Source organism: Ictidomys tridecemlineatus, chromosome 8 (assembly GCF_052094955.1).
Source record: "Ictidomys tridecemlineatus isolate mIctTri1 chromosome 8, mIctTri1.hap1, whole genome shotgun sequence".
NCBI lineage: Eukaryota > Metazoa > Chordata > Mammalia > Rodentia > Sciuridae > Ictidomys > Ictidomys tridecemlineatus.
The window spans coordinates 108,212,109-108,233,359 of record NC_135484.1 but is presented as its reverse complement, the minus strand read 5'-3'; the positions used below and the strand labels follow the sequence as shown (position 1 = coordinate 108,233,359).

At 43.6% G+C, this 21,251-nt stretch overlaps 1 protein-coding gene across 2 annotated transcripts in view; it reads left to right on the top strand.

Moving 5' to 3' along the window:
* The first annotated feature begins 455 nt into the window (after positions 1-455).
* Positions 456-21,251, top strand: part of Cul9 (cullin 9) — a 36,126-nt gene continuing 15,330 nt past the window's right edge. The window contains exons 1-20 of one of the 2 annotated variants that reach the window (XM_005318651.5): positions 456-589; positions 2,343-2,946; positions 3,472-3,626; positions 3,947-4,447; positions 4,944-5,079; positions 5,228-5,421; positions 5,707-6,109; positions 6,509-6,701; positions 10,927-11,134; positions 14,017-14,213; positions 14,576-14,793; positions 15,738-15,984; positions 16,066-16,171; positions 16,727-16,954; positions 17,224-17,314; positions 17,445-17,616; positions 19,548-19,653; positions 19,930-20,025; positions 20,287-20,462; positions 21,034-21,167. In XM_005318651.5, the coding sequence (XP_005318708.2) occupies positions 2,352-2,946; positions 3,472-3,626; positions 3,947-4,447; positions 4,944-5,079; positions 5,228-5,421; positions 5,707-6,109; positions 6,509-6,701; positions 10,927-11,134; positions 14,017-14,213; positions 14,576-14,793; positions 15,738-15,984; positions 16,066-16,171; positions 16,727-16,954; positions 17,224-17,314; positions 17,445-17,616; positions 19,548-19,653; positions 19,930-20,025; positions 20,287-20,462; positions 21,034-21,167 (4,156 nt within the window). In that variant the 5' untranslated portion in view covers positions 456-589; positions 2,343-2,351. Of the gene's footprint in view, positions 590-2,342; positions 2,947-3,471; positions 3,627-3,946; positions 4,448-4,943; positions 5,080-5,227; positions 5,422-5,706; positions 6,110-6,508; positions 6,702-10,926; positions 11,135-14,016; positions 14,214-14,575; positions 14,794-15,737; positions 15,985-16,065; positions 16,172-16,726; positions 16,955-17,223; positions 17,315-17,411; positions 17,617-19,547; positions 19,654-19,929; positions 20,026-20,286; positions 20,463-21,033; positions 21,168-21,251 lie in introns of both variants that reach the window. The other variant, XM_040282704.2, reaches the window with a different exon arrangement.

The following is a 21,251-nucleotide window of genomic DNA, read 5'->3' as shown; positions in this document are numbered from 1 at the left end:
GGAATGTTAAGGGGTGCTTTGTGCTGTTGGATTCTATATGATTTAAAGAACATTGGGGGGGGGGCTGTCTCCCTATGCATAGTTTTGCTAGGTGCTTTAGGTCAGCAGAATCAAGCAATTTTAATTAACAGGGTATGTGGGATCAATTACCCAAAGTATTGCTGATAAATTTGGGGAAATCATGGCACGTGACCTACTGAAAAGCCCTAGGGTGGGAGATTACTATGTTTCAGAATGGATGAAGTAACCGGAGATAATATGAGGAAGGCAGACCTAGTAAAGAGAAGGGAGGTTTTCCAGTTGACTACATGGAAAGGGCAGCCCACTGCCGCTAAGAAGGAGCAACCAGTGATACTGCACTCCTCTAGCGCGCCGCCTTCACACGCCCCTTTCCACGAGCACGGGGCCCGCGAGTAGTACGCATGCTCCACGCGCGCCTTTCCGCCACGCTCGGCCTGGACCGCTGTGGGACCCGTAGATCGTAGAAGCTAGGCGGTGCGTGCACTCGCTAAGTGACCCGGAAGGGAGCTGCTGAGGAGGCGGGACCTGGACGGCAGGTCCCAGCTAAGACGGGTCCGGACGGTGGGAGGTGAGAGGAGGTTCTGCGCCCGACCCAGTCCCATCCCCAATCTCTGGTCCTTTACCCATTCTCTGTGAGGCTGACAGGGAACCAGGACTTACTCTGAGATTTCGCTCGGTCCTGTCAACCTTCTCTGACCGCGCCCCCTACCATGCTTACCCGGCATCCCTACCCCGTCTCTCAATCCCATTCCCTTGCTGTACAGGACTCCACCCCACCGCCCCACTGTCCTGCAAACGTGAGACTTGCCTTGCTCCCAGCTGGGCTCAGTCCCCGCAGCCAAACCTCACCCCTACATCTGTTTATTGCTGCTGGTCTAGGCCCACGCTGCGCCTTCTCAGTTTTCCTCCCACACCCGCCGGGCCTATTCATTTTATTCCTCCTGGCGCTAATCAGTTGCCGATTGCTGGGAGGCTGGTTACCTCCCGGCCTCTCCCTACCCCCGCCCCCCCACCTGTGCGCGCGCTCAGTGAATCCCTACCCCCATTGAAGTCCACATCTTTTATGTTTCTTTCTCTTCTGTCCTTTCTTCTTGTCTTTTATTCTGTACCCTGACACAATTCCGGTTCATCTTACATTCTTATGCTTACTATTCCCTGTTGCCTCTATACTGCTTATCGCACATGGCTTTTCCTGATCATACCTACTACCTTTTATAATCTTCTGACTTATAATCTTCTGACTTAATTTATCTGATAACTGCCTGTACCTTATAAGAATAATAGTAGATTAATATTAGACCATGTTTACTGAGCACTCATGTGCTAGATGTTTTTGTTTCTTTGTATGGTTCTAGAATTGAACCCCGGGCCTGGTACATGCTAGGCAAGCACTCTACCACTGAGCTACATCCCCAGCCTTAAATGCTACTCTAAATGTATTACATACATAATCTTATTAGGTTTTTATTTCATGAGATAGGTGCGAATATTACCACCTTATAGAGGAGGAAATAGTCTCAGATTTTAAGCAACTTGTTCAAAACTATGCAGTAGTGATTGGAATTAAGAATCATATATTTATCTGACTCTGAAATCTGTACTTTATTGTTTATCTCAAGACCTCATTCACTACCCTGTACCCTGTGAGTACTACCTTCCTGTTAATCTAGCTGACCTAAACCCTTACTATACAGACAGCATAAGTACAGGGTGGGACGTGGTCTTTTTCTCACATAATTTTATGTGGTTCCTAGGCTGCTCCTCCTCTCACAAAACTCATATATTTCTCCCATCCAGTAATCTGCCCTACATCCCTGCCTCCTTTCCTTTGCTTCTTTGTATCTGTTGTGGCCCACCCCACTATATCCACATTCTAGTTTTACCCTGTCCTGTCCTTCCCCCAGCCTTCTGGCCTCATTATCTCATATGCTGCTGTCCTTCCTGTTCATTCATGTTAGCCTTTTAAGTCTTGATCTATATCCTTCAGCCATTCTACTATTTACTGCCCAGCCTGTCCTGCTTAACTGTTAACTCTGTGTATTGTTACCTTGCCTGTTACTCTTATTCTCTTTGTAACCATTTCCATCTCTTGAAGCCCTTTATTTCATCCCCTTGATATTTTCACTCTTTCTTCTCTTATAAATATCAAAGTTAAGTTCAGCTGTTCATTCCATCCTATTCTTTATCTTTTATGTTTGGCCTCTGAATTCTACCATGTAGCCTGCCAGTCACCACACACCCTGTCTTGTTCCAAAAGTTATCCCACTATGTATAGTCTTTCTTTTCCCATACTGTCTGATCTTTCTCTTTCTGTATCTCAGGAGATCAGGATGATAGGGGAACGGCGTGCTAGGGGCCTTATGGTGCCCTTGGGGCCCCAGCTGCAGGCATATCCTGAAGAACTTATTCGACAGCGGCCTGGACATGATGGACACCCTGAATACCTGGTCCGATGGAGTGTCCTGAAGTGTGGAGAAGTGAGCAAAGTGGGTGTAGAGGAAGGCAAAGCAGAGCACATTCTCATGTGGCTGTCAGCCCCAGAGGTCTATGCTAACTGCCCCATGCTATTAGGTGAGCGAGCACTATCTAAGGGACCTCAGCATGAACCATCTGGGGGTTCAGGAAGCTTTCCCAGAGACCCAGGAGGCCTGGACGATGTGGCAATGGGAGAGATGGAGGCTGATGTGCGGGCGCTGGTACGCAGGGCTGCCAGGCAGCTGGCAGAAGGTGGGACCTCAAGCCTTACAGCTGCTGTGCTCCACACCATCCATGTGCTCAGTGCATATGCCAGCATCGGGCCTCTCACTGGGGTCTTCAGGGAAACAGGAGCCCTAGACCTGCTCATGCACATGCTGTGCAATCCTGAGCCTCAAATTCGTCGGAGTGCGGGCAAGATGCTGCAGGCTCTGGCAGCCCACGATGCTGGTAAGACAGCCAGGGAAAGAAGGAAAACATTGGAGAAAATGGGGCTGCAAGGAATAAAAACAGAGATTTCCCAACTCTATTAGAGCACCTAGTATTGGTGAATATCAATTCAGGGTAAAGGAGGCATATAAATTATTAGGTTATTACAAGTACATAAACAGGACAAATTGTTGGCACCTGGTAGCTATGTCCATTCTCAGTGCAGTGTAAGAAAAGAGAATGGGGTAGACTTGTAATTTTTAAGTAGGTTGAGATTTATTGGTTGTGAAATCAATTTATTGGATTTTAACTAACATTTTTACAAAACTATCAATATGCAGTATAAAGTTTTTGTAGCATGTTGTATGTTCCAGTTTTATGTGTATAGGTTTGTTTCAGGTCACCACATAAAATATATTTTTTTGCTGTGGGTCTTAGTCACAAGGAAGTTTCAAAACACCTAGGGAAGGAGATAGAAAGCCTAGGAAAGGCAGGGAGAAAGTATTGGGGATTGAGGAGAAGATACGGATTGGGTGTGGATTACAGGGAGTCGGGCTCACGTCCTTCTGTCACTGAGCCAGCAAGATGGCATCGAGCAGCACATGGATTTTGACAGCCGATATACTTTGCTGGAGCTGTTTGCAGAGACCACATCCTCTGAAGAGCACTGCATGGCCTTTGAAGGCATTCATCTGCCTCAGGTACTCCATGGCTATGGGGGAATACTCTGTTCAAGGCATTATTTCTGAAGCTATAGTTCAGGACTATGTCAGCACTAAAGCCACCTGAACAGGTAGTTAAAAGGAAGGTTCATGTCCACTTTCCCAACCTCTCTCATTGAGAATTTTAAAAATTAGAATCCAAGTGTTTTAAGACCTCCCTGTATGTTTCTTACCCAAATCAAAGACTTATAGACCTAGGAATGAGACCTTTGCAATTTTCTGTGGGGGAGGATATTAAGGGGCAAGGGAAGAGGCCAAAGCCAGGAAGAGATGAACCTATACCTGGGATTGTGTCCTAGATCCCAGGAAAGCTGCTCTTCTCCTTGGTGAAGCGCTATCTATGTGTTACTTCCTTGCTGGATCAACTAAATAACAGTCCAGAGCCAGGAGCTGGAGACCAAAGTTCCCCAAGCACCATGAGGGAGAAAAACCGAGGACAAAGGGAGCTGGAGTTCAGCATGGCTGTGGGCAACCTCATTTCAGAACTGGTGCGGAGCATGGGCTGGGCCCGGAACATCAGTGAACAGGGCACGTTACCACCCAGGCCACCTCGGTCCATCTTTCAACCCTGCATTTCAGGACCACCCCTTTTACTCCCCACCATTGTCACCATCCCCAGAAGGCAAGGGTGGGCCTTTCGCCAGCGCTCCGAATTCTCTAGCCGTAGTGGCTATGGCGAGTACGTGCAGCAGACACTGCAGCCAGGGATGCGAGTGCGGATGCTGGATGATTACGAGGAGATCAGTGCTGGGGATGAAGGTGAATTCCGGCAGAGCAACAGTGGTGTGCCCCCTGTGCAGGTAAGGGACTCATAGTAATGGGACACTGTTGGGGGTCTCTTCTGGGTGGGGCATAAACTGGAACTTCCAGGTAGGAGGCTCTGGTACGCCACCCAAGGTGAAAACCTCCAGGGGAATTGGAATGGTAAGAGAGCATCAGCAAATGAAGGGGTGTTATTTGAAGAGCTGAGAAAACTTGGTGGGTGTGAGTGGGTATGAGGTCATGGACAGGCTCATAACCAGGAAGCAGAAGTGATACATGGAGATAATATCATCACTTCCACTAGTGGAAGAAGCTAGGAAAGAATGTGAGAACAGAGACCATCAAGGTTAGGAAGAGAGGCAGGGTCCACTCCTGATAGGGGAAGAAATCCTTTAGCTATATGGAGGTTCTTCCAAGCCTAGATAGGTGTGTATCTGAGGGTATGATCCAGATCTGGACTTGGGCATGTTCTCTCAAGCTTTTACAGCTCAGAGCTCAGAGCACTGAGCCCTTTCTGTTCTTCCTTCATGCCAGGTCTTCTGGCAGTCGACAGGCCGCACCTACTGGGTGCACTGGCACATGCTGGAGATATTGGGCGCTGAGGAAGCTACTGGGGATTCAGCTTCGGCAGCTGTGGAGAAGGGGGCAGGGGCTACTGTATTGGGCACAGGTGAGCCTAAGAGAGGATGTGGGTAGCCTGTCTCTGAACAGAGGAGTTGTGTCTCATATGAAACCACTTCTGACTGGGAGCTTCCCCAGGTTCAGAAATCAGCTGTTATTTCTACTGGGTGCTGATAGCCCTATCTTTGTGTTCTTAGCATTTCCTTCCTGGGACTGGAAGCCTGTGGATGGCCTCTACTGCTTGCCGTACCTCCAGACTGAGCCTCAGAAGAATGAGGAATTGGGATACCTGACCCAAGCTGAGTGGTGGGAATTGCTTTTCTTCATCAAAAAGTTGGACATATGTGAACAGCAGCCAATTTTCCAGAATCTTCAGGAGAAACTAGATGAGGTATTTTAGGCCTGAGATATGGTGGGAGATGGACATTAAGGGATTAAGAGTAGTAGTAATGGGATTAGAGGTGGAAACTAAAGGAAGTTTTATCTATGGATACCACTTAAGGGGAGGCTGGAGTTAGAGAGTATAGGGGTCTTGTTGGTTGGGGGAGACATGTGCTGTGAGACATGTGCTTTCTAGTATGTAGAAAGGATGAAGTTATGGTGGGAGTGATCTATTTCTATCCCCAGGACCTTTGTGTCTGCTTGTCCCTGAAATTTATATTCTTTGTATTGACAGACCCTGGGTGAAAAGTCTCTAGGTGAGATCTCTGTGCCTGTGGAGATGGCTGAGGGTCTTCTGCAGGTTCTCAGTAATCGGTTTGAGGGCAGCACCCTCCGTGACTTGCTCAACTCCCAAATTTATACCAAATATGGACTGCTACCTGATGAACTAAGCAGCTTATCTTCACGAAGTCACTGCTGTACCTCAGATCCAGAAGGGGAATCCAAGTCAGAGGCCAGCTTCTCAGAGGAAGAGACTGAATCCCCTAAAGCAAAGACTGAGCCCCCTAAGGCAGAGTCACAGCCTGCCAAGGCAAAGACTGAGCCTCCCATGGCCCAGAGTGATTCACAGCTGTTTAACCAGCTTCTGGTGACTGAGGGGATGGTTCTGTCCCCTGAGATGAAGGAGGCAGCCAGTGGTGAGTCAGGTTCTGGGAGGGGAGGACAAAGACATTGGAACAAATCCTGTCATGGGCCCAGAGGTGGGTTATGAGGGTGGAGGAAAAGCCATGGAATGAGGTCCTTTTTTGCAGGGAAAATGGCTTGCATCCATCATCTTCCCTTTGAACTTGATTGTACCTGGCCAACTACTACTCCTTTTCTTCAATATCTCTGGAAAAGGAGAGTCCATTTCTCAGGGTATTTCCATCTTCTGTATTTGATTAGATCTTTCACACAGAATTGGAAATATTCCAAATGCAAGCCATAATAACATATTTAAATATCAATAGGATAACTGGGCTGACCTTTAAAGACTTCCAGTGTGGAGGAGGTGCCACAGTTCTTTTAGCCACTTGCCTTTCTCCCACCAATTTCAGAAATGGCTAGAGCCTTGCGGGGTCCTGGTCCGCGCAGCTCCCTGGATCAGCATGTAGCAGCAGTCGTGGCCACTGTGCAGATATCCAGCTTGGACACAAACCTACAGCTTTCAGGGCTCTCTGCCCTCTCTCAGGCTTTGGAAGAGGTCACAGAGCGGGACCACCCTCTGGTCCGTCCTGACAGATCATTGAGGTTAGCATGTTACAGAGGGAAGAGGTCTGGGTTGAACCTGTGGGCAGTGAGACTGATGGTGGAGGGAAGAAGTAATCAAGAATTAGAAAGGCTGAGGGTAAAGAAAGGGTCATCCTGAGGAGCAGCTGAGCAGGAGGGGGGTTAAAATAATCTCAGAGCATTTCTGTGCTAGGATTTTATATGGATTATTTCATTAACTCTGCCTAAAAGCAAGGAAGCATTGATAGTATTATTATTCTATCATTACTTATTAATATCAGTATTATTGTTTGGGTGAGAAAATAAGCTTTATAGAATTTAAATAACTTTAGCTCAAGAGTTCTATAGGTAGCAGAGCCAGGATTCAAACCTAGGTCCTTTGGCCGTAGAGCTTGAGATTGTTTTCTTTCTTTCTTTTTTTTTTTTTTTAAATAGTTTTCTAGTTGTTGATGGATCTTTATTTTAATCATTTATTTATATGCAGTGCTGAGAATAGAACCCAGTATCTCACACATGGGAGGCAACCACTCTACCACTGAGCCCCAGCCCCAACCCAAGATTTTTTTTCTTTAAAAAATGTTTTTTCTTAGAGCTGGGGTTGTGGCTCAGTGGTAGAGCACTTGCCTGGCATGTGTGAGGCACTGGGTTTGATTCTCAACACTGCATATAAATAAATGAACAAAATAAAGCCCCATTTAAAAAAATAAAATAAAGGAATCTCTTAAAAAATGTTTTTCTTCTATCTCCCTTTTTTTTTTTTCATTTTGAAAGTTTTTTCTGCTTCTTTTTTGAGGGGAAGGGCAGGTACTGGGGATTGAACTCAGGGGCAGTGGACCACTGAGCTACATCCCTAGCCTTATTTTGTATTTTATTAGAGACAGTGTCTCACTGAGTTGCTTGCTTTTGCTAAGGCTGGCTTTGAACTCATGATCCTCCTGCCTCTACCTCCCAAACTAGTGGGATTACAGGTATGCACCACTGTGCCTGGTTTTTTTCCTGCTTCTTAATTACAAATAATAATACACAAATACATTATCATTTAAAAATATCTAAAGAATATAAACAAAATGAAAAGCCTGAGTCCTTTTTACCACTGTTATCAGGCTGGTATATCAGTCAGACCATCTATAGTTTTACACTAGTAATTATGTACTTAGAAATAAAGCATTTGGCATAGTATTTATTACTATATTATTATTTTCTATTTATTTTTATTCGTTTTTGTGATGCTGGGGATTGAACCTAGGGCTCTTTACTACTGAGCTTTATCCCTATCCCTTTTCTTTTAATATTTATTTTTTTAGTTATAGTTAATATTTATTTTTTTAGTTATAGGTGGACACAATATATTTTAATGTGGTGCTGAGGATCGAACTTGGTGCCTCACTCATGCAAGGCAAGTGCTCTTCCTCAGAGCCATAATCCCAGCCTCTCATCCCTATCCCTTTTTAAGACGGAATCTTGCTAAATTGCTGAGGCTAGCCTAAAACTTATGATCCTTCTGCCTAAGCCTCCCAAATCACTGGGATTATAGGCATGTGTCACCACACCTGGCTTTTTGGTAGTATTTAAAAAATTCACATTAAATTTATTTTTAATTGATGCATAAAAACATAAAAATTGTACTTACTATTGTAGTTGAAATAGAACATTTTCTGAGTTTGTGTTTTTAATATATAAGCAGGAGGTGGGTTGTTAAAATATTCTTGAAGCACTTTTGTGCTAGAATTTTACAAACATTCTCATTAAATCTGCATAATACCAAGGAACATTGATAGTATTATTATTCCATCATTATTATTAACACAGTATTACTATTTGGGTGAAAAAACAGGCTTAGAGAATTTACACCACTTTAACTTAGAGTTCTGCAGATAACAGGCTAGGATCCAAACCTAGGTTATTTTGTCTCCAGAGGTTGTTTCTGTGACTGCATGTTTCTCTACCTCCATTTAGTATGTTTCTAAGGGTTTTCGTGTCAGTTCACATGGAACCACTCCTTATTTTCATTGCTGCATAGAACTCTGATATGGTCACAGCCAAATCCAAGTACAGTTTTCTAGTGGATCTCTTTTTTATTTACCTCCATCAATAATGGGATATCATTCTCAAAAACAATAGATTAAATCAGTGAAAATTTTAAATGGAGTCTGTTTTAATTTTCATTTCTAATAAAGTTAGGCATATTTGCATGCATTTGTTATGTTTCTTCTATAAAAATTTTATCTTGTCCTTTGCCCAGTTTTTAATTGGGTCACTGGTTTATTCTTAAGGATTTATAGGCATTCTGGATATTAAACTTCCGTTATTTATGTTTCAAATATTATGTCTTTTAAAAAAATCTCATTAGTTTTATTTTTATGGTTATAAAAGGATACATGCTCTCTGTAAAAAAAATTAGAAAATTAGAAATATAAAAATCATCTAAAATCCCTTTATACAAGACAATAAGTATTAATATTTTGGCAATAAATATTTAATATTCTTATGTTTTTAATCTACCCATATATATTAACTATGTACATTAAGTAGTTAATAATAAATCCTGGCTACAGAAGCAGCTATGTATTTAAAGTATATTTGATTCATCATAAGCCCTCTTGAGAAAATGTAGATTAAAACAATTTCTCCAGTACATTTATTTGCTTTCTTCCCCAGAAATTCTCTATTTGTATTCTTTTCTTCATAGTTCCCAGGCCACCTTCTCATCTGCATCTATCACTGTCAAAGGTGTCAGTACCTGCTTTTTGCCTTTTGTAACCTTCACTGAGGACTAGAGACTCTGGAGGCACCACTTCTTTTCATTACACATCAGCATTTCCACTGAACCTTTCCCCCAGCTCATGTTGTTTATCTCTTAATTTTACTTATAGTATCTTTCATTATGATGAAGTTTTAGGCTTTTTTGCTGCTGTATTTTTCAACCTTTTTTGTGTCTTCTAGATTTTGAGTCCATTAGGAAAGGTCTGTCCTATTCCAGGATTAGAAAAAGATCTTCTTTTTCTTAAACAATTTTATTGAGATATTATTTACATGCCATAGCTTCAAGCATTTAAGCTATTCAATTGAATGGTGCCACTGAGCCACAACTCCAGCCCTAGAAAAATATTTTCTTTTTTTTTCCCTAGAAAAATATTTTCTAAAATGATCTATGATTTTTGTTTTTTTCATTCATTTTAAAATCCATTTGCAGTTTTTTTTTTAATAAATGGTGTGAAGTAGAACTTCAATTCAAGTTCAAGTGTATCAACCTCACATTTTTGTTTTCGGGTATTGTTTTGTGTTGGAGATTGAACCTAGGGTCTCATGTGTATTTAGCACACACTCTCTTACCATGGAGCTACATCCCCAGCCCAGTATCAGTTTTCAAGTATTCCATTCTGTCCTCATTTGGCTGAGATGTCACTGTTATCTCTTTTGTCATCTATTGATCTTGGCTACCCTGTTTTAGAATTACTGAGTTTGTTTGTTTCTTCATTTATTGCCTTCAGTGTGTTGCTGATTTCTCTCTGAGGGCAGATTTTTTTTTTAATATGGTGCTAAGGATTAGAACCCAGGACCTTGTGCATGTGAGGTAAGCACTCTACCAACTGAGCTATATCCCTAGCCCATGGAGTTTTAATTAGTATGTCTTTCTAGTTATATTTGGATAACTTTAGACAGTCTATCATTTATTTAATTTTTTTTCATATGTTGATGGACCTTTATTTTATTCATTTATTTATATGCAATGCACAAAATTGAACCCAGTGCCTCATACATGCTATGCAAATGCTGTACCTCTGAGCCACAACCCCAGCCCCTCTATCATTTTTTTTTTCTAAACATTTCTTTTTATATTTTTGAGGTGCTGGGAATCAAAGCCAAGGCCTCAAAAATTCTAGACAAATGCTCTACCATTGAGCTATGTCTATAGTCCTTCCAAACATTTCTTGATTATTATTACATATTTTCTCTTGCTCTGTCTGAATCTACCTATAATTTTTTTAAAATTTTTAAGGCATTTTGATAGAATTATATTGAATCTGTAGATTCATTTGGAAAGTTGGGCCAGTTTGTAGCCATTTTGCTCTCTACTAGAGGTAGTCTGCAGAGGGAAGGAGGTAGTGATGGGGAGGGCAAGGAGAACAGGTTTGGGAGGGGGACAGGCACGATCTTAATGGATGGAGTTGGGCAGGGAGTCAGATGGTGAAAGTCAGGAAAGATTCCTTGGGATGGGGAGCCCCAGTGTCTCCTCTTTTCTCAGAGAGAAGCTAGTGAAGACGCTGGTGGAGTTGCTGACCAATCAGGTGGGAGAGAAGATGGTGGTGGTGCTGGCTCTCCGCCTCCTTTACCTGCTCATGACCAAGCATGAGTGGCGCCCACTCTTTGCCAGAGAGGGTGGCATCTACGCTGTGCTGGTTTGCATGCAAGAATATAAGACTTCTGTCTTGGTACAACAGGCAGGGCTGGCGGTGAGTGCACTGGGCCCTGTGGGAAAGAGCAATGGGCAGGACAGGCAGATTGGGGAACTTCTGACCTTGGAGGTATTTAAGGTGTAGACATTAGAATGAAAGAAAAGACACACATGGATTTAAGATTGCAATCAGGACAGTCTTGGAGATTGCATGTTGAAGAAAAGGGGAAGGCAGTTTTTATAACCTGATGCTCATGTTATAGGCACATGACTCCTAAAGCTTGGGAAATAATGCCAAGAATTAATTAATGGGATGGCATCAAATTAAAAAGCTTCTGTGCAGCAAAGGAAAACAATTATGAATTTGAACAGAGAACCTACAAAAGGAGAAATTCTTTGCTAGCTACTCTTTTGGCAGAAGATTTATATCTAGAATATATTAAAAACTAAAAAAAATACAAAAAAATAAATGGGCAAATGAATGAAACAGATACTTCTCAAAAGAAGAAATACAAATGGCCAACAAATACATGAAAAAAATGTTCATCAATATCATTAGCAATTAAAGAAATGCAAATTAAAATCACACTGAGATTTCATCTCATATCATAGTCTTAGTGACAATCATCAAGAATACAAACAGTAGTATTTTTTGAAGAGGATGTGGAGAAAAAGGAACATGTTTACACTGTTGGTGAGATTGTAAATCAGTATAACCACCAAGGAAATCAGAATAGAGGTTCCTCAAAAGACTAGGCATGGAACTAACATATGAACTCAGCTATACCACTCCTTGGTATTCTAAAGAATTAAAATCAGTATACTGTAGTGATACATGCATATCCATGTTTATAGTAGCACAATTCACAATAGCCAAACTATGGAACCAGTCTAGGTTTCCATTAATGAATGAGTAGATGAAGAAAATGTGGTATATGTACACAATGGAATTTTACTCAGCCATAAAGAAAAATGAAATTATGTCATTTGCAGGAAAATGGATGGAACTTGAGACCATATGTTGAGTGAAATAAGCCAAACTCTCAAGGTCAAGGCTTATGTTTTCTCTCATTTATGAAAGCTAGAAAAGAAAAAAAAAGAGAAAGGTGGAGAGTGAGCTCATGAAAAGCAAAGGGAGATCAATTAGAATAGAAAAGAGGGACCAGGGGGTGGGAGAAGGAAGTGCTGGGGAGGGACAGTGACCAAATTATATTGTGTGTGTGTACTAATATGTAACCAAAAATCCCACTATTATGTACAACTATAATGCACCAAAACAAAATGTGGAGAAAATTTTTAAAAAGAATGATGCTCAGGCTTAAAATTGAACAACAGAGTACATAAAGTGGCTGCTTACCAATTTAAAGAATGTTGCAAGAAAAGAAGGTAAGGGGAAGGAGAAGTTCAGGAGTTGAGTTTTTAGTTGTGTCGAATGTCTGGCTAACATTTAAAATGAGACAATTAAACTAAAAGGATTTTTTTACCCTTTTATCTGAGTGATACTCTTACCCAGAAAATATTCCCTCACCAGATTTGGGAAACAAACTCTGCCCACCCCGCCAGCTGCAAAGAATAGGAAAGGGAAGTCCTTGTTCAGGGTATTTTACAAAAGATTGACTTCCTGACTACTCAAGACAGAAGTGTTGGCTGGTAGGGTGGGTTGGGAAGTGTGGGCTCTGTATAGCCTGATGGTCTCTTTGGGGGACAGGTGGACTTCAACCAGAGCAGTTCTGAGAATGGATTCTAATAGTATAATGAGAATAGCATGGATGGGAGGACATGTCCTCTTAGAGCATGCCATCTGGGAGAGGGCAGGAGGCTCTTTCCTTTATGGGATCAACGAATTTCTTCTTCCAACAGCTGCCAGGCATTCATAGAGTTGGCCACATGTGCTCAAAGAATTCTTTGATCCTTTCAAATTTCATGGCCAAAATACAACGTTTACATTTAAATTAAAACTCTTGCCCATAATAAAATCTCATCATCTTGTTTATAACTTGAGGTCTATAGAATTTATCTAATTGGGTCAGAGTGGGGTAATCAAAGGGAGAAGACCTCATTACCAGGTGGCTTGGTGGACTCAGGCCTTACATGGGTCCTCTTGAGAATAAGTTCTAGCTTTGTCCATCCTTAGTAGGTTGTTTCTAGAGAGTCAGTGCTTTTACCAGCAGAGAGGTTCTGCACTTTGATGATGTAGTGCTCATTTAAAATTAATTTTTCTCTGTAGTACCAGCAAATAAGTTTTCCTGCTATATTTTTCTTTTCCTATAATTCCAACTACTCTGCTGGTAAGATAACCAAGTAGCATTGTCAAGAAGGGCTGGATACTGGCTAAGGCCAGGGGATATAGGTTTGGAAGGTATATAGATGGTAATGAGTAGATGAAGTTGTTTAGGGAGGGAGCACAAAAAGAAAAGAGAAAGGGGACAAGGAACTTCAGTGCTTGAGGACCAGACAAAAGAACAACAAAGAGTAGAAAAACCAGGAGGCTATGAAGTCACAGGACTCAGGGAAGAGAGGTTTTGCAAAGGAAGGAGTGGTCACTTGAAACGGAAGAGGAATTCAAGGAAAGCCTCTGAAGACAGGTGAGACTGTGAAAGGGTGAAAAGGTACCATCCTGAGTGGGGTGATTCAGGAGTGGGTGGCCAGACCACTCTTGTAGCCTTGGAGCTGAGAGTGTAGAGGCAGAGAGAAATGGTGGTCTGATATTACCATCAGACATTAGATTGTTTGGTTTGTTTTCTTTTTTATTTCTCCCTCCCTTCCTCCTTAGCATTTGATATTCTATCACTACATCTTCCATTTTCACCTCCTGCACTACCTATTTGCAAATAGTTCAGCTGCCCCAAAGTTTGAGATCTAGAATGCTGACCCCTATCTTCCCATTGCTTTATAGTGACTTTGTCTACTCCTAACTCTGCTTCCACATCCCCCTTTCAGGTGCTGAAGATGCTGGCTGTTTCTAGCTCCTCAGAGATCCCCACTTTTGTTGCTGGTCGAGATTCCATTCAGCCTTTGTTTGATGCCCAGATGACCAGAGAGATCTTTGCCAGCATTGATTCAGCCACACGCCCAGGCTCTGAGAGCCTACTGCTTACTGTCCCTGCAGCTGTGATCCTGATGCTGAACACTGAGGGGTGAGAACATTACCCTCCAAACTTCAGATTTCTGTTAAGTCTCAAACCCCACTACTCTGTCCCAGGCTTGTGCGCTCCACAGAAATTCCTCTTACATTGTCACTTCCGAATTAAGTGATGGTGGCCCTCCCTGAATGTCCTTATAAGAGACACTAAGTTGTTGGGGTAGGGAGATTCCCAGAGAAAGCAGAGAGACCCTGATCTTCATTCATGGGACTGAGAGGAGTAGCCTCAGGTCAGGGTGCCAAAAGTCCTGCCTCAGAGGGATAATAGCCCCCTAAACTGCAGGGCCCTCTGCACTTGCTTTGCTGCTTCAGTTTCATTTACCATCAATTTCTTTCTGGGTCTCCTCCCTCTTTCAGGTGTTCCTCTGCAGTGAGAAATGGCCTGCTTCTGCTCAACATGCTTTTGTGTAACCACCACACTCTGGGGGACCAGATCATAACCCGAGAGCTGAGAGACACCTTGTTCAGGCATTCAGGGGTAGCACCAGGAGTAGAACCCATGCCTACCACACGCACCATCCTCATGATGCTTCTCAATCGCTACTCTGAGCCACCGGGTAGTCCTGAGTATACAGGTACCATTGTGGAGGGAAGTTGTTCTGCTGAGGAATCATACAGTGCCAGCCAATGGCCAGAAAAGCTAAGATTTACAAACCAGTTTTTACTAGAATGATCTGAGCTATCTTCAGGAAATGAGTGAGGGTTTTGGTGCTTCAGTGGAACTTCCTGACCAAGGGTAGGATATTCTAGAATAAGTGCAAAGAAATTGCCTTCTGTGAATGGCTTTAAACAGACAGGGAATCTAGCCAGTTTTGTCTAGGTTTGGTCTATCTTATTGGAAAGTAGAAAATGTATTGAAATGGCATGTAGGAAGGCTTCTGTAGAGGAATTGCAATTTATGTTATGGAAAATTTGTGACTAGAAACATGAAATATTGGTGGTACAGAAAACTTATGTTTAAAAAACAGTTGAGGGCTGGGGTTGTGTCTCAGAGGTAGAGCACTCGCCTAGCATGTGCAAGGCGCTGGGTTCGATCCTCAGCAGCACATAAAAATAAATAAATAAAATAAAAGTATTGTGTCCTACTACACCAAAAACAAAAACAAAAAAATTGAAAAAAAAAACAGGTGAAAACCGAGAAGTGTGGGCAGATATCAAAATAAGCACTATATATCTATTAGTCTATAAACTAAAGCCATCATGCTAGACATTGTGGCTAGACAATATTAACTATTCGTAATCACTACGTGATTATTGCTTAATGTCTATGAGATTAAAACTGTGTTTAACTTGACAATGTCTTGCTATACTAGATTTATTTTTAGATGTAGATATGTCTGTATTTGGGAACAGAAAAAAAAAAACAAATCTCTCTTAGTTTGGTAAAAATTGTAGACATCCTTGATGTGGGAAGAAAATTTGGAGGTGATTTTCTGTACCTTCCTGTATCTCAGTTTGATGAACTTATAAGACTCCTCTTCATAAACATTTTCCCCCATCTGGCATGTTTTGACTACAGCATTGGAAACCCCCAGTGCCCAAGGCCAGGATGGGTCCCCTGAGCTATTGATTCGATCCCTAGTGGGGGGCCCATCTGCAGAACTACTCCTGGACTTGGAGCATATGTTGTGCCATGAGGGCAGCCCAGGGGGCGCTGTGAGGCCCCTCCTCAAGCGCCTTCAGCAGGAGACCCAGCCCTTCCTCCTGTTGCTGCGAACTCTGGATGCCCCTGGGCCCAACAAGACTGTGCTCCTGACAGTGCTGAGGTGAGAGGTCTGTCCAGGCACCCATCCACTGCAGGGGTGAGAGAGACTGCAGAGACTTCACTTGTTTCCATCCTCTCACAGGGTCATGACCCGCCTGTTGGATTACCCTGAAGCAATGGCCCTCCCCTGGCATGAGGTCTTGGAGCCCTGCCTCAACTGCCTGAGTGGACCCAGCAGTGACTCTGAGGTACCAGAGCCCTGGCAGGAGTGGGGAAGAGAAAGGCAACATCTGGGGTAACACCCACCTCTTGAGGCTCAAGGCATAGCAGATCCATTCTGACCATGTCTGCAGGCTCTGGGATGGGGTTAGGTAGAGGAAGGCTAATAGCATTGAAGGGTGTTTGGAACTGACATCTTTAGAGTATTAACCTTGTGGCTGTACCTGGATTCTAGATTCTTGGTTTTGGAGAAGCTCATATTCACCTATCCAAATAGCCCTTGCTGTTCACTTGTCAGGGTTTGTGTATGTGGAGTGAGGCTCAGGCACCATAGTTGGTTCTTGGGATAGCTGGGTCCTGGCAGGAATAAACCTGGGAAACTGCCCAAGCTCTGCCATTGCCAGCTCACTCTGGAGGCCCAGCACCCCAGAGTTCTGTTCTGTCCTTGGCCTTGTCCTTTCTCTGGGCTTTCAGGTTTCTCCAAAATGTTAGCCATCACTCTTAATTTACTAGATCCAGCCCTCAATCCTTACTTGTCCTCATCTTCATTTCCTAAAAACTAATCCATTTGGCTTTTGGGTCAGATTGTTCAGGAACTAACCTGCTTCCTGCATCGCCTGGCTTCAATGCATAAGGACTATGCTGTAGTTCTCTGCTGCCTGGGAGCAAAAGAGGCCCTCTCCAAAGCTCTAGACAAGCACTCAGCTCAACTGCTGTTGGCCTCTGAGCTGCGGGACCTGGTGACAGAGTGTGAGAAGTACGCCCAGCTCTATAGCAACCTCACCTCCAGCATCTTGGCTGGCTGCATTCAGGTGAGGAAGGGCTTATGCATATAGAGCTGAGAGAAGGTAAGCCAGAGCTAGGGAAAGGCACTCCATGTATGCCTCTCTGGGATCCCTGTGTGGCAGAAGTGGCAGCAAATCTGGAGTACTTGTTCCCTAACCTTTACCCCACATGGTCCTATCAAAATGTAGGGAGAAAGGGGTTGGGTATTCTGTTGCTCCTTGACTCTTTCTCTATACATGTTTCTCTAATGTTCTTCATTTTCTGTCTCCCTCCCTCTGTGATATTCTCACTACAGATGGTGTTGGGTCAAATTGAAGACCACAGACGAACCCACCAACCCATCAATATTCCCTTCTTTGATGTGTTCCTCAGGCATCTCTGCCAGGGTTAGTGCCTCCCTCTGCTTTCTCCTGACTCCCACCCAACATTTACTCTTTCCTTCCCTTCCTGCTCCCTTTCCTTATTTCTGTGTCAACTAACCAGGTGTGGCTTCTACCCCTTACCACTGGCCCCCAGGCTCCAGTGTGGAAGTGAAGGAAGACAAGTGCTGGGAGAAGGTGGAGGTGTCTTCCAACCCACACCGGGCCAATAAGCTGATGGACCGTAACCCCAAGACCTACTGGGAGTCCAATGGCAGCACTGGCTCCCACTACATCACTTTGCATATGCACCGTGGCGTTCTTATTAGGTATGAACACACCCATTTGCGTGCATATTCATGCACACAAATATTTTGATAGACCCTTATATATATATTCCAGAGCATTCACATAAAATTCTACATATAACTCCCATCCCTGAGGGCCATACTCAAACCCATTTCCGTGCAATGAAAAGATAGACTGACTACCTTGGTTCTGTGTGTAGATACTTCGTGCTTGCTGAGCATTATAACCTACATACACCCCAACAGTTACAGATGTCACCTCCCTGTGACTAGTGTTGAGGGAGATCAGTAACTGATTTATCTACTCTTCCTGGAGTCATTTGTTTAATGCCAAGCATCTGTACATGGCACTGTACTAGGATCTGGGGATACAAGGACAATAAGATATGGTTGTATCAGGGAACTCACCGTCTAGCTGGGGAGTCAGGTTAGAAAATCAGAGCTGGGGATATAGCTCAACTAGTAGAGTGCTTGCCTCACATGCACAAGGCCCTGGGTTTATTTCCCAGCACCATACACACAAAAAAGTAGAGTGTACAGTAAAGAAAAAACATGGGCTGGGCAGGTGGCAAGTCTAATATCCCAGCTGCTTGTGGAACTGAAGTGATAGGATTGTTAGAGCCCAGGAGTTCAAGGCCAGCCTGGACAACTAGTGAGACCCCATCTTTAAAAAGAAAAAAAAAAAAGCTAAAAGAACAAAAAACATCATGCTTTATATGTGCCTTGAATCCTGAGGCTGATGGAAGGGTCAAGGGACTTCCTTCTAGAAGGAGGGATTGACTGAACTGAGGTTTAAAATTGAGTGTTTTATCTGGTTGGGTTTTTGTTTTTTGGTTTGAGGAAGGGTTGTTGTTTTTTGTGGTGCAGGGAATCAAACTAAGGGCTTTGCTTATGCTAGGCAAGAGCTCTGTCATCTGAGCTACACCAGCCCTGAAGTTGAAATTAGCTAGATAAAGAAGGGGCAGTGGATGTCGCAGGCAGAGGGACAACATGTGTGTAAAATGGAAGTAAGAAACAGTGCTCTGTTGGGGAACTTTAAGTAATTGTGTTTGCCTGAAATGAAGTGTGTATGTTATCATAGTGACAGAATATGAAGCCAGGAGAGTAGGCTTAGGCAGATGAGAAAGATTTGTGAACTAAAGTTATTTGAATTTTGCTTTGAAACTTGGTGGAGGCATTGAAGAATTTTAAGAACAGACAAAACTAAACTTTTTATTTAGAAAACTCATTTAAGCAATTATGGGAGTTTGGGTTAGAGGCCAGGAAAAAGGAGTTGAAAGGTTTCTTCAGTGGTCTAGTCAAGGAGTGCTTGATGTGTTCAGTTAGGCAAAAGGACTTGGAATAGAGAGGAGGTGATGAATCAGGGGTCTATTGGACTTACTCTTTTTTCTTTAATATTTAGTTATAGGTGGACACAATATCTTTATTTTATTTTATATGATGCTGAGGATCGAACCCAGTGCCTCGCACATGCTCTACCTCTGAGCCACAACTCCTACCCCGCCCCACTCACTCTTGATTGGATGATAAAAGCCATGAAAGTGAGATGTCCATAGTGACAGTTGTCTGTGTTCTAGTTTGAGGATACAGTAAACGGCCCATTTATTTCGCAGAAGAGAGCAATAGGAAGGGGGCAGGTTTACATGGATAGATGATTGTTCTACTTGAGCTTGCTGATTTGAAGTACCTGTGGGACATGACATGGAAATGTTTTAAGTATACATCATGAACACTCAGGAGCAGACTGGTTTAGAGATGTGAATCTGGAGTCATTTTTGAATTAATTTTTTATTGAAGCCGTGAGTTTAAATGAAGTCACTTTGGGGAAGTATAAAGGCAAGAGCAGAGGGTCTGGGGAAGAAAGCTATGTTAGGAGCCAGCAAAGGAGCAGGAGCCCGAGAAAGAAATAGTAGAGTGAAGTAGATTTGACTGACCCCTTTCTCCTCTCCCAGGCAGCTGACTTTGCTGGTGGCCAGTGAGGACTCAAGTTACATGCCAGCCAGGGTGGTGGTATTTGGGGGTGACAGTACCAGTTGCATCAGCACCGAGCTCAATATGGTGAGGATGCATGTGCCCCCCTTCACCTTACTTTACTCCCCATATTTCTATTTATCCATGGCCTATGGGAAGGATGCAGTCCCTGGATGCAGTCTCCTCCTTTCTGGAAAGGCCTCACCTTGTAAGCAACAAGAATAGAATTAGGGATTTGTAACTGTGGCTCCCTAGGCTCAGTGAAGGGCACATGCCATAACCACCTTGGTTGCTGTCAGCAGTCCTTCCAGCCCTACTTCTTTAGGTGACAACTATCTCTCTTGGTCTCTTTTGCCCTGCCAGGTAAATGTGATGCCCTCTGCCAGCCGGGTAACCCTCCTAGAGAATCTGAACCGCTTCTGGCCCATCATCCAGATCCGTATAAAGCGCTGCCAGCAGGTGGGGCTGGGAAGAGAATGGGGCGGAAGATCAGGAAGTAACACGGTCCCTTTAGGGACTGGGTTCCCTAACATTTAAAGGTCGAGGCTTCAGCTAAGGTTTCTCTTTGATCTGCTTGGGAGATGACCCAGCAAACCATTAAGTTCCAGAGGTATGGAGGTATCCTCAGCAGCTCTGTGGAACTCATGGCATAAGGCCTGACTTTGGTAATAAGTAGTGGCTCAGGTGATTTATGTGACAGATGAGTCTACTTGCATGCAGGGTGGCATCGACACCCGGGTTCGGGGTGTGGAGGTCCTGGGCCCTAAGCCCACTTTCTGGCCACTGTTCCGGGAGCAGCTGTGTCGCCGTACATGTCTCTTCTACACAATTCGGGCACAAGCCTGGAGCCGGGACATAGCAGAGGACCGCAAGCGTCTTCTCCAGCTCTGTCCCAGGTGGGTGGGGTATAAAGGAGGGAAGATGGTTAAGGATACTGTAAGAAGTAGGTGGCAGAAGATAGGTTTCCATGGGAGTCTGAGAAGTAAAACTAGTCAGGACATGAGGAGACAAGTGGACATGAGCAAGAAGTATGTGCTGATAGGGCAGAACTGAGGAAAGGACTAAGCTTGGGAAGATTGGGTGTTAATTTGCATTTGAGTGTAGGCCTCAGGCAAACCTGTGTCTTTAATCCTTGTTTTGTTTTTGTATTTGTTTTTGGTACTGGGGCACTCTGCTACTGAGCTGCATCCCCGTTTTAGTTTTTGGTTATTTTTTTTTTATATTTATTTTTTAGTTGTAGTTGGACTCAATACCTTTATTTATTTTTATATAGTGCTGAGGATCAAACCTAGGGCCTCGCCCGTGCTAGGCAAGTGCTCTATCGTTGAGCCACAACCCCAGCCTCTTAGTTTTATTTTAAGGCAGGATCTTGCTAAATTCACCAGGCTGACCTTGAATTTGCGGTCCTCCTGCCTCAATCTCCAGAATAGCAGTGTCTTTAGTCTTAACTCCAATATTTGTTCCCAGACTGAACAGGGTTTTGCGTCATGAACAGAATTTTGCTGATCGCTTCCTCCCTGATGATGAGGCCGCCCAAGCACTGGGCAAGACCTGCTGGGAGGCCCTGGTCAGCCCCCTAGTGCAGAACATCACCTTGCCCGGTAACCATCCCAATGCCTGGCCCTGCTAACCAGCTCCTTATAATTATCCCCAGGAATCACCTGAGTCAATATTCTTGATTCTCT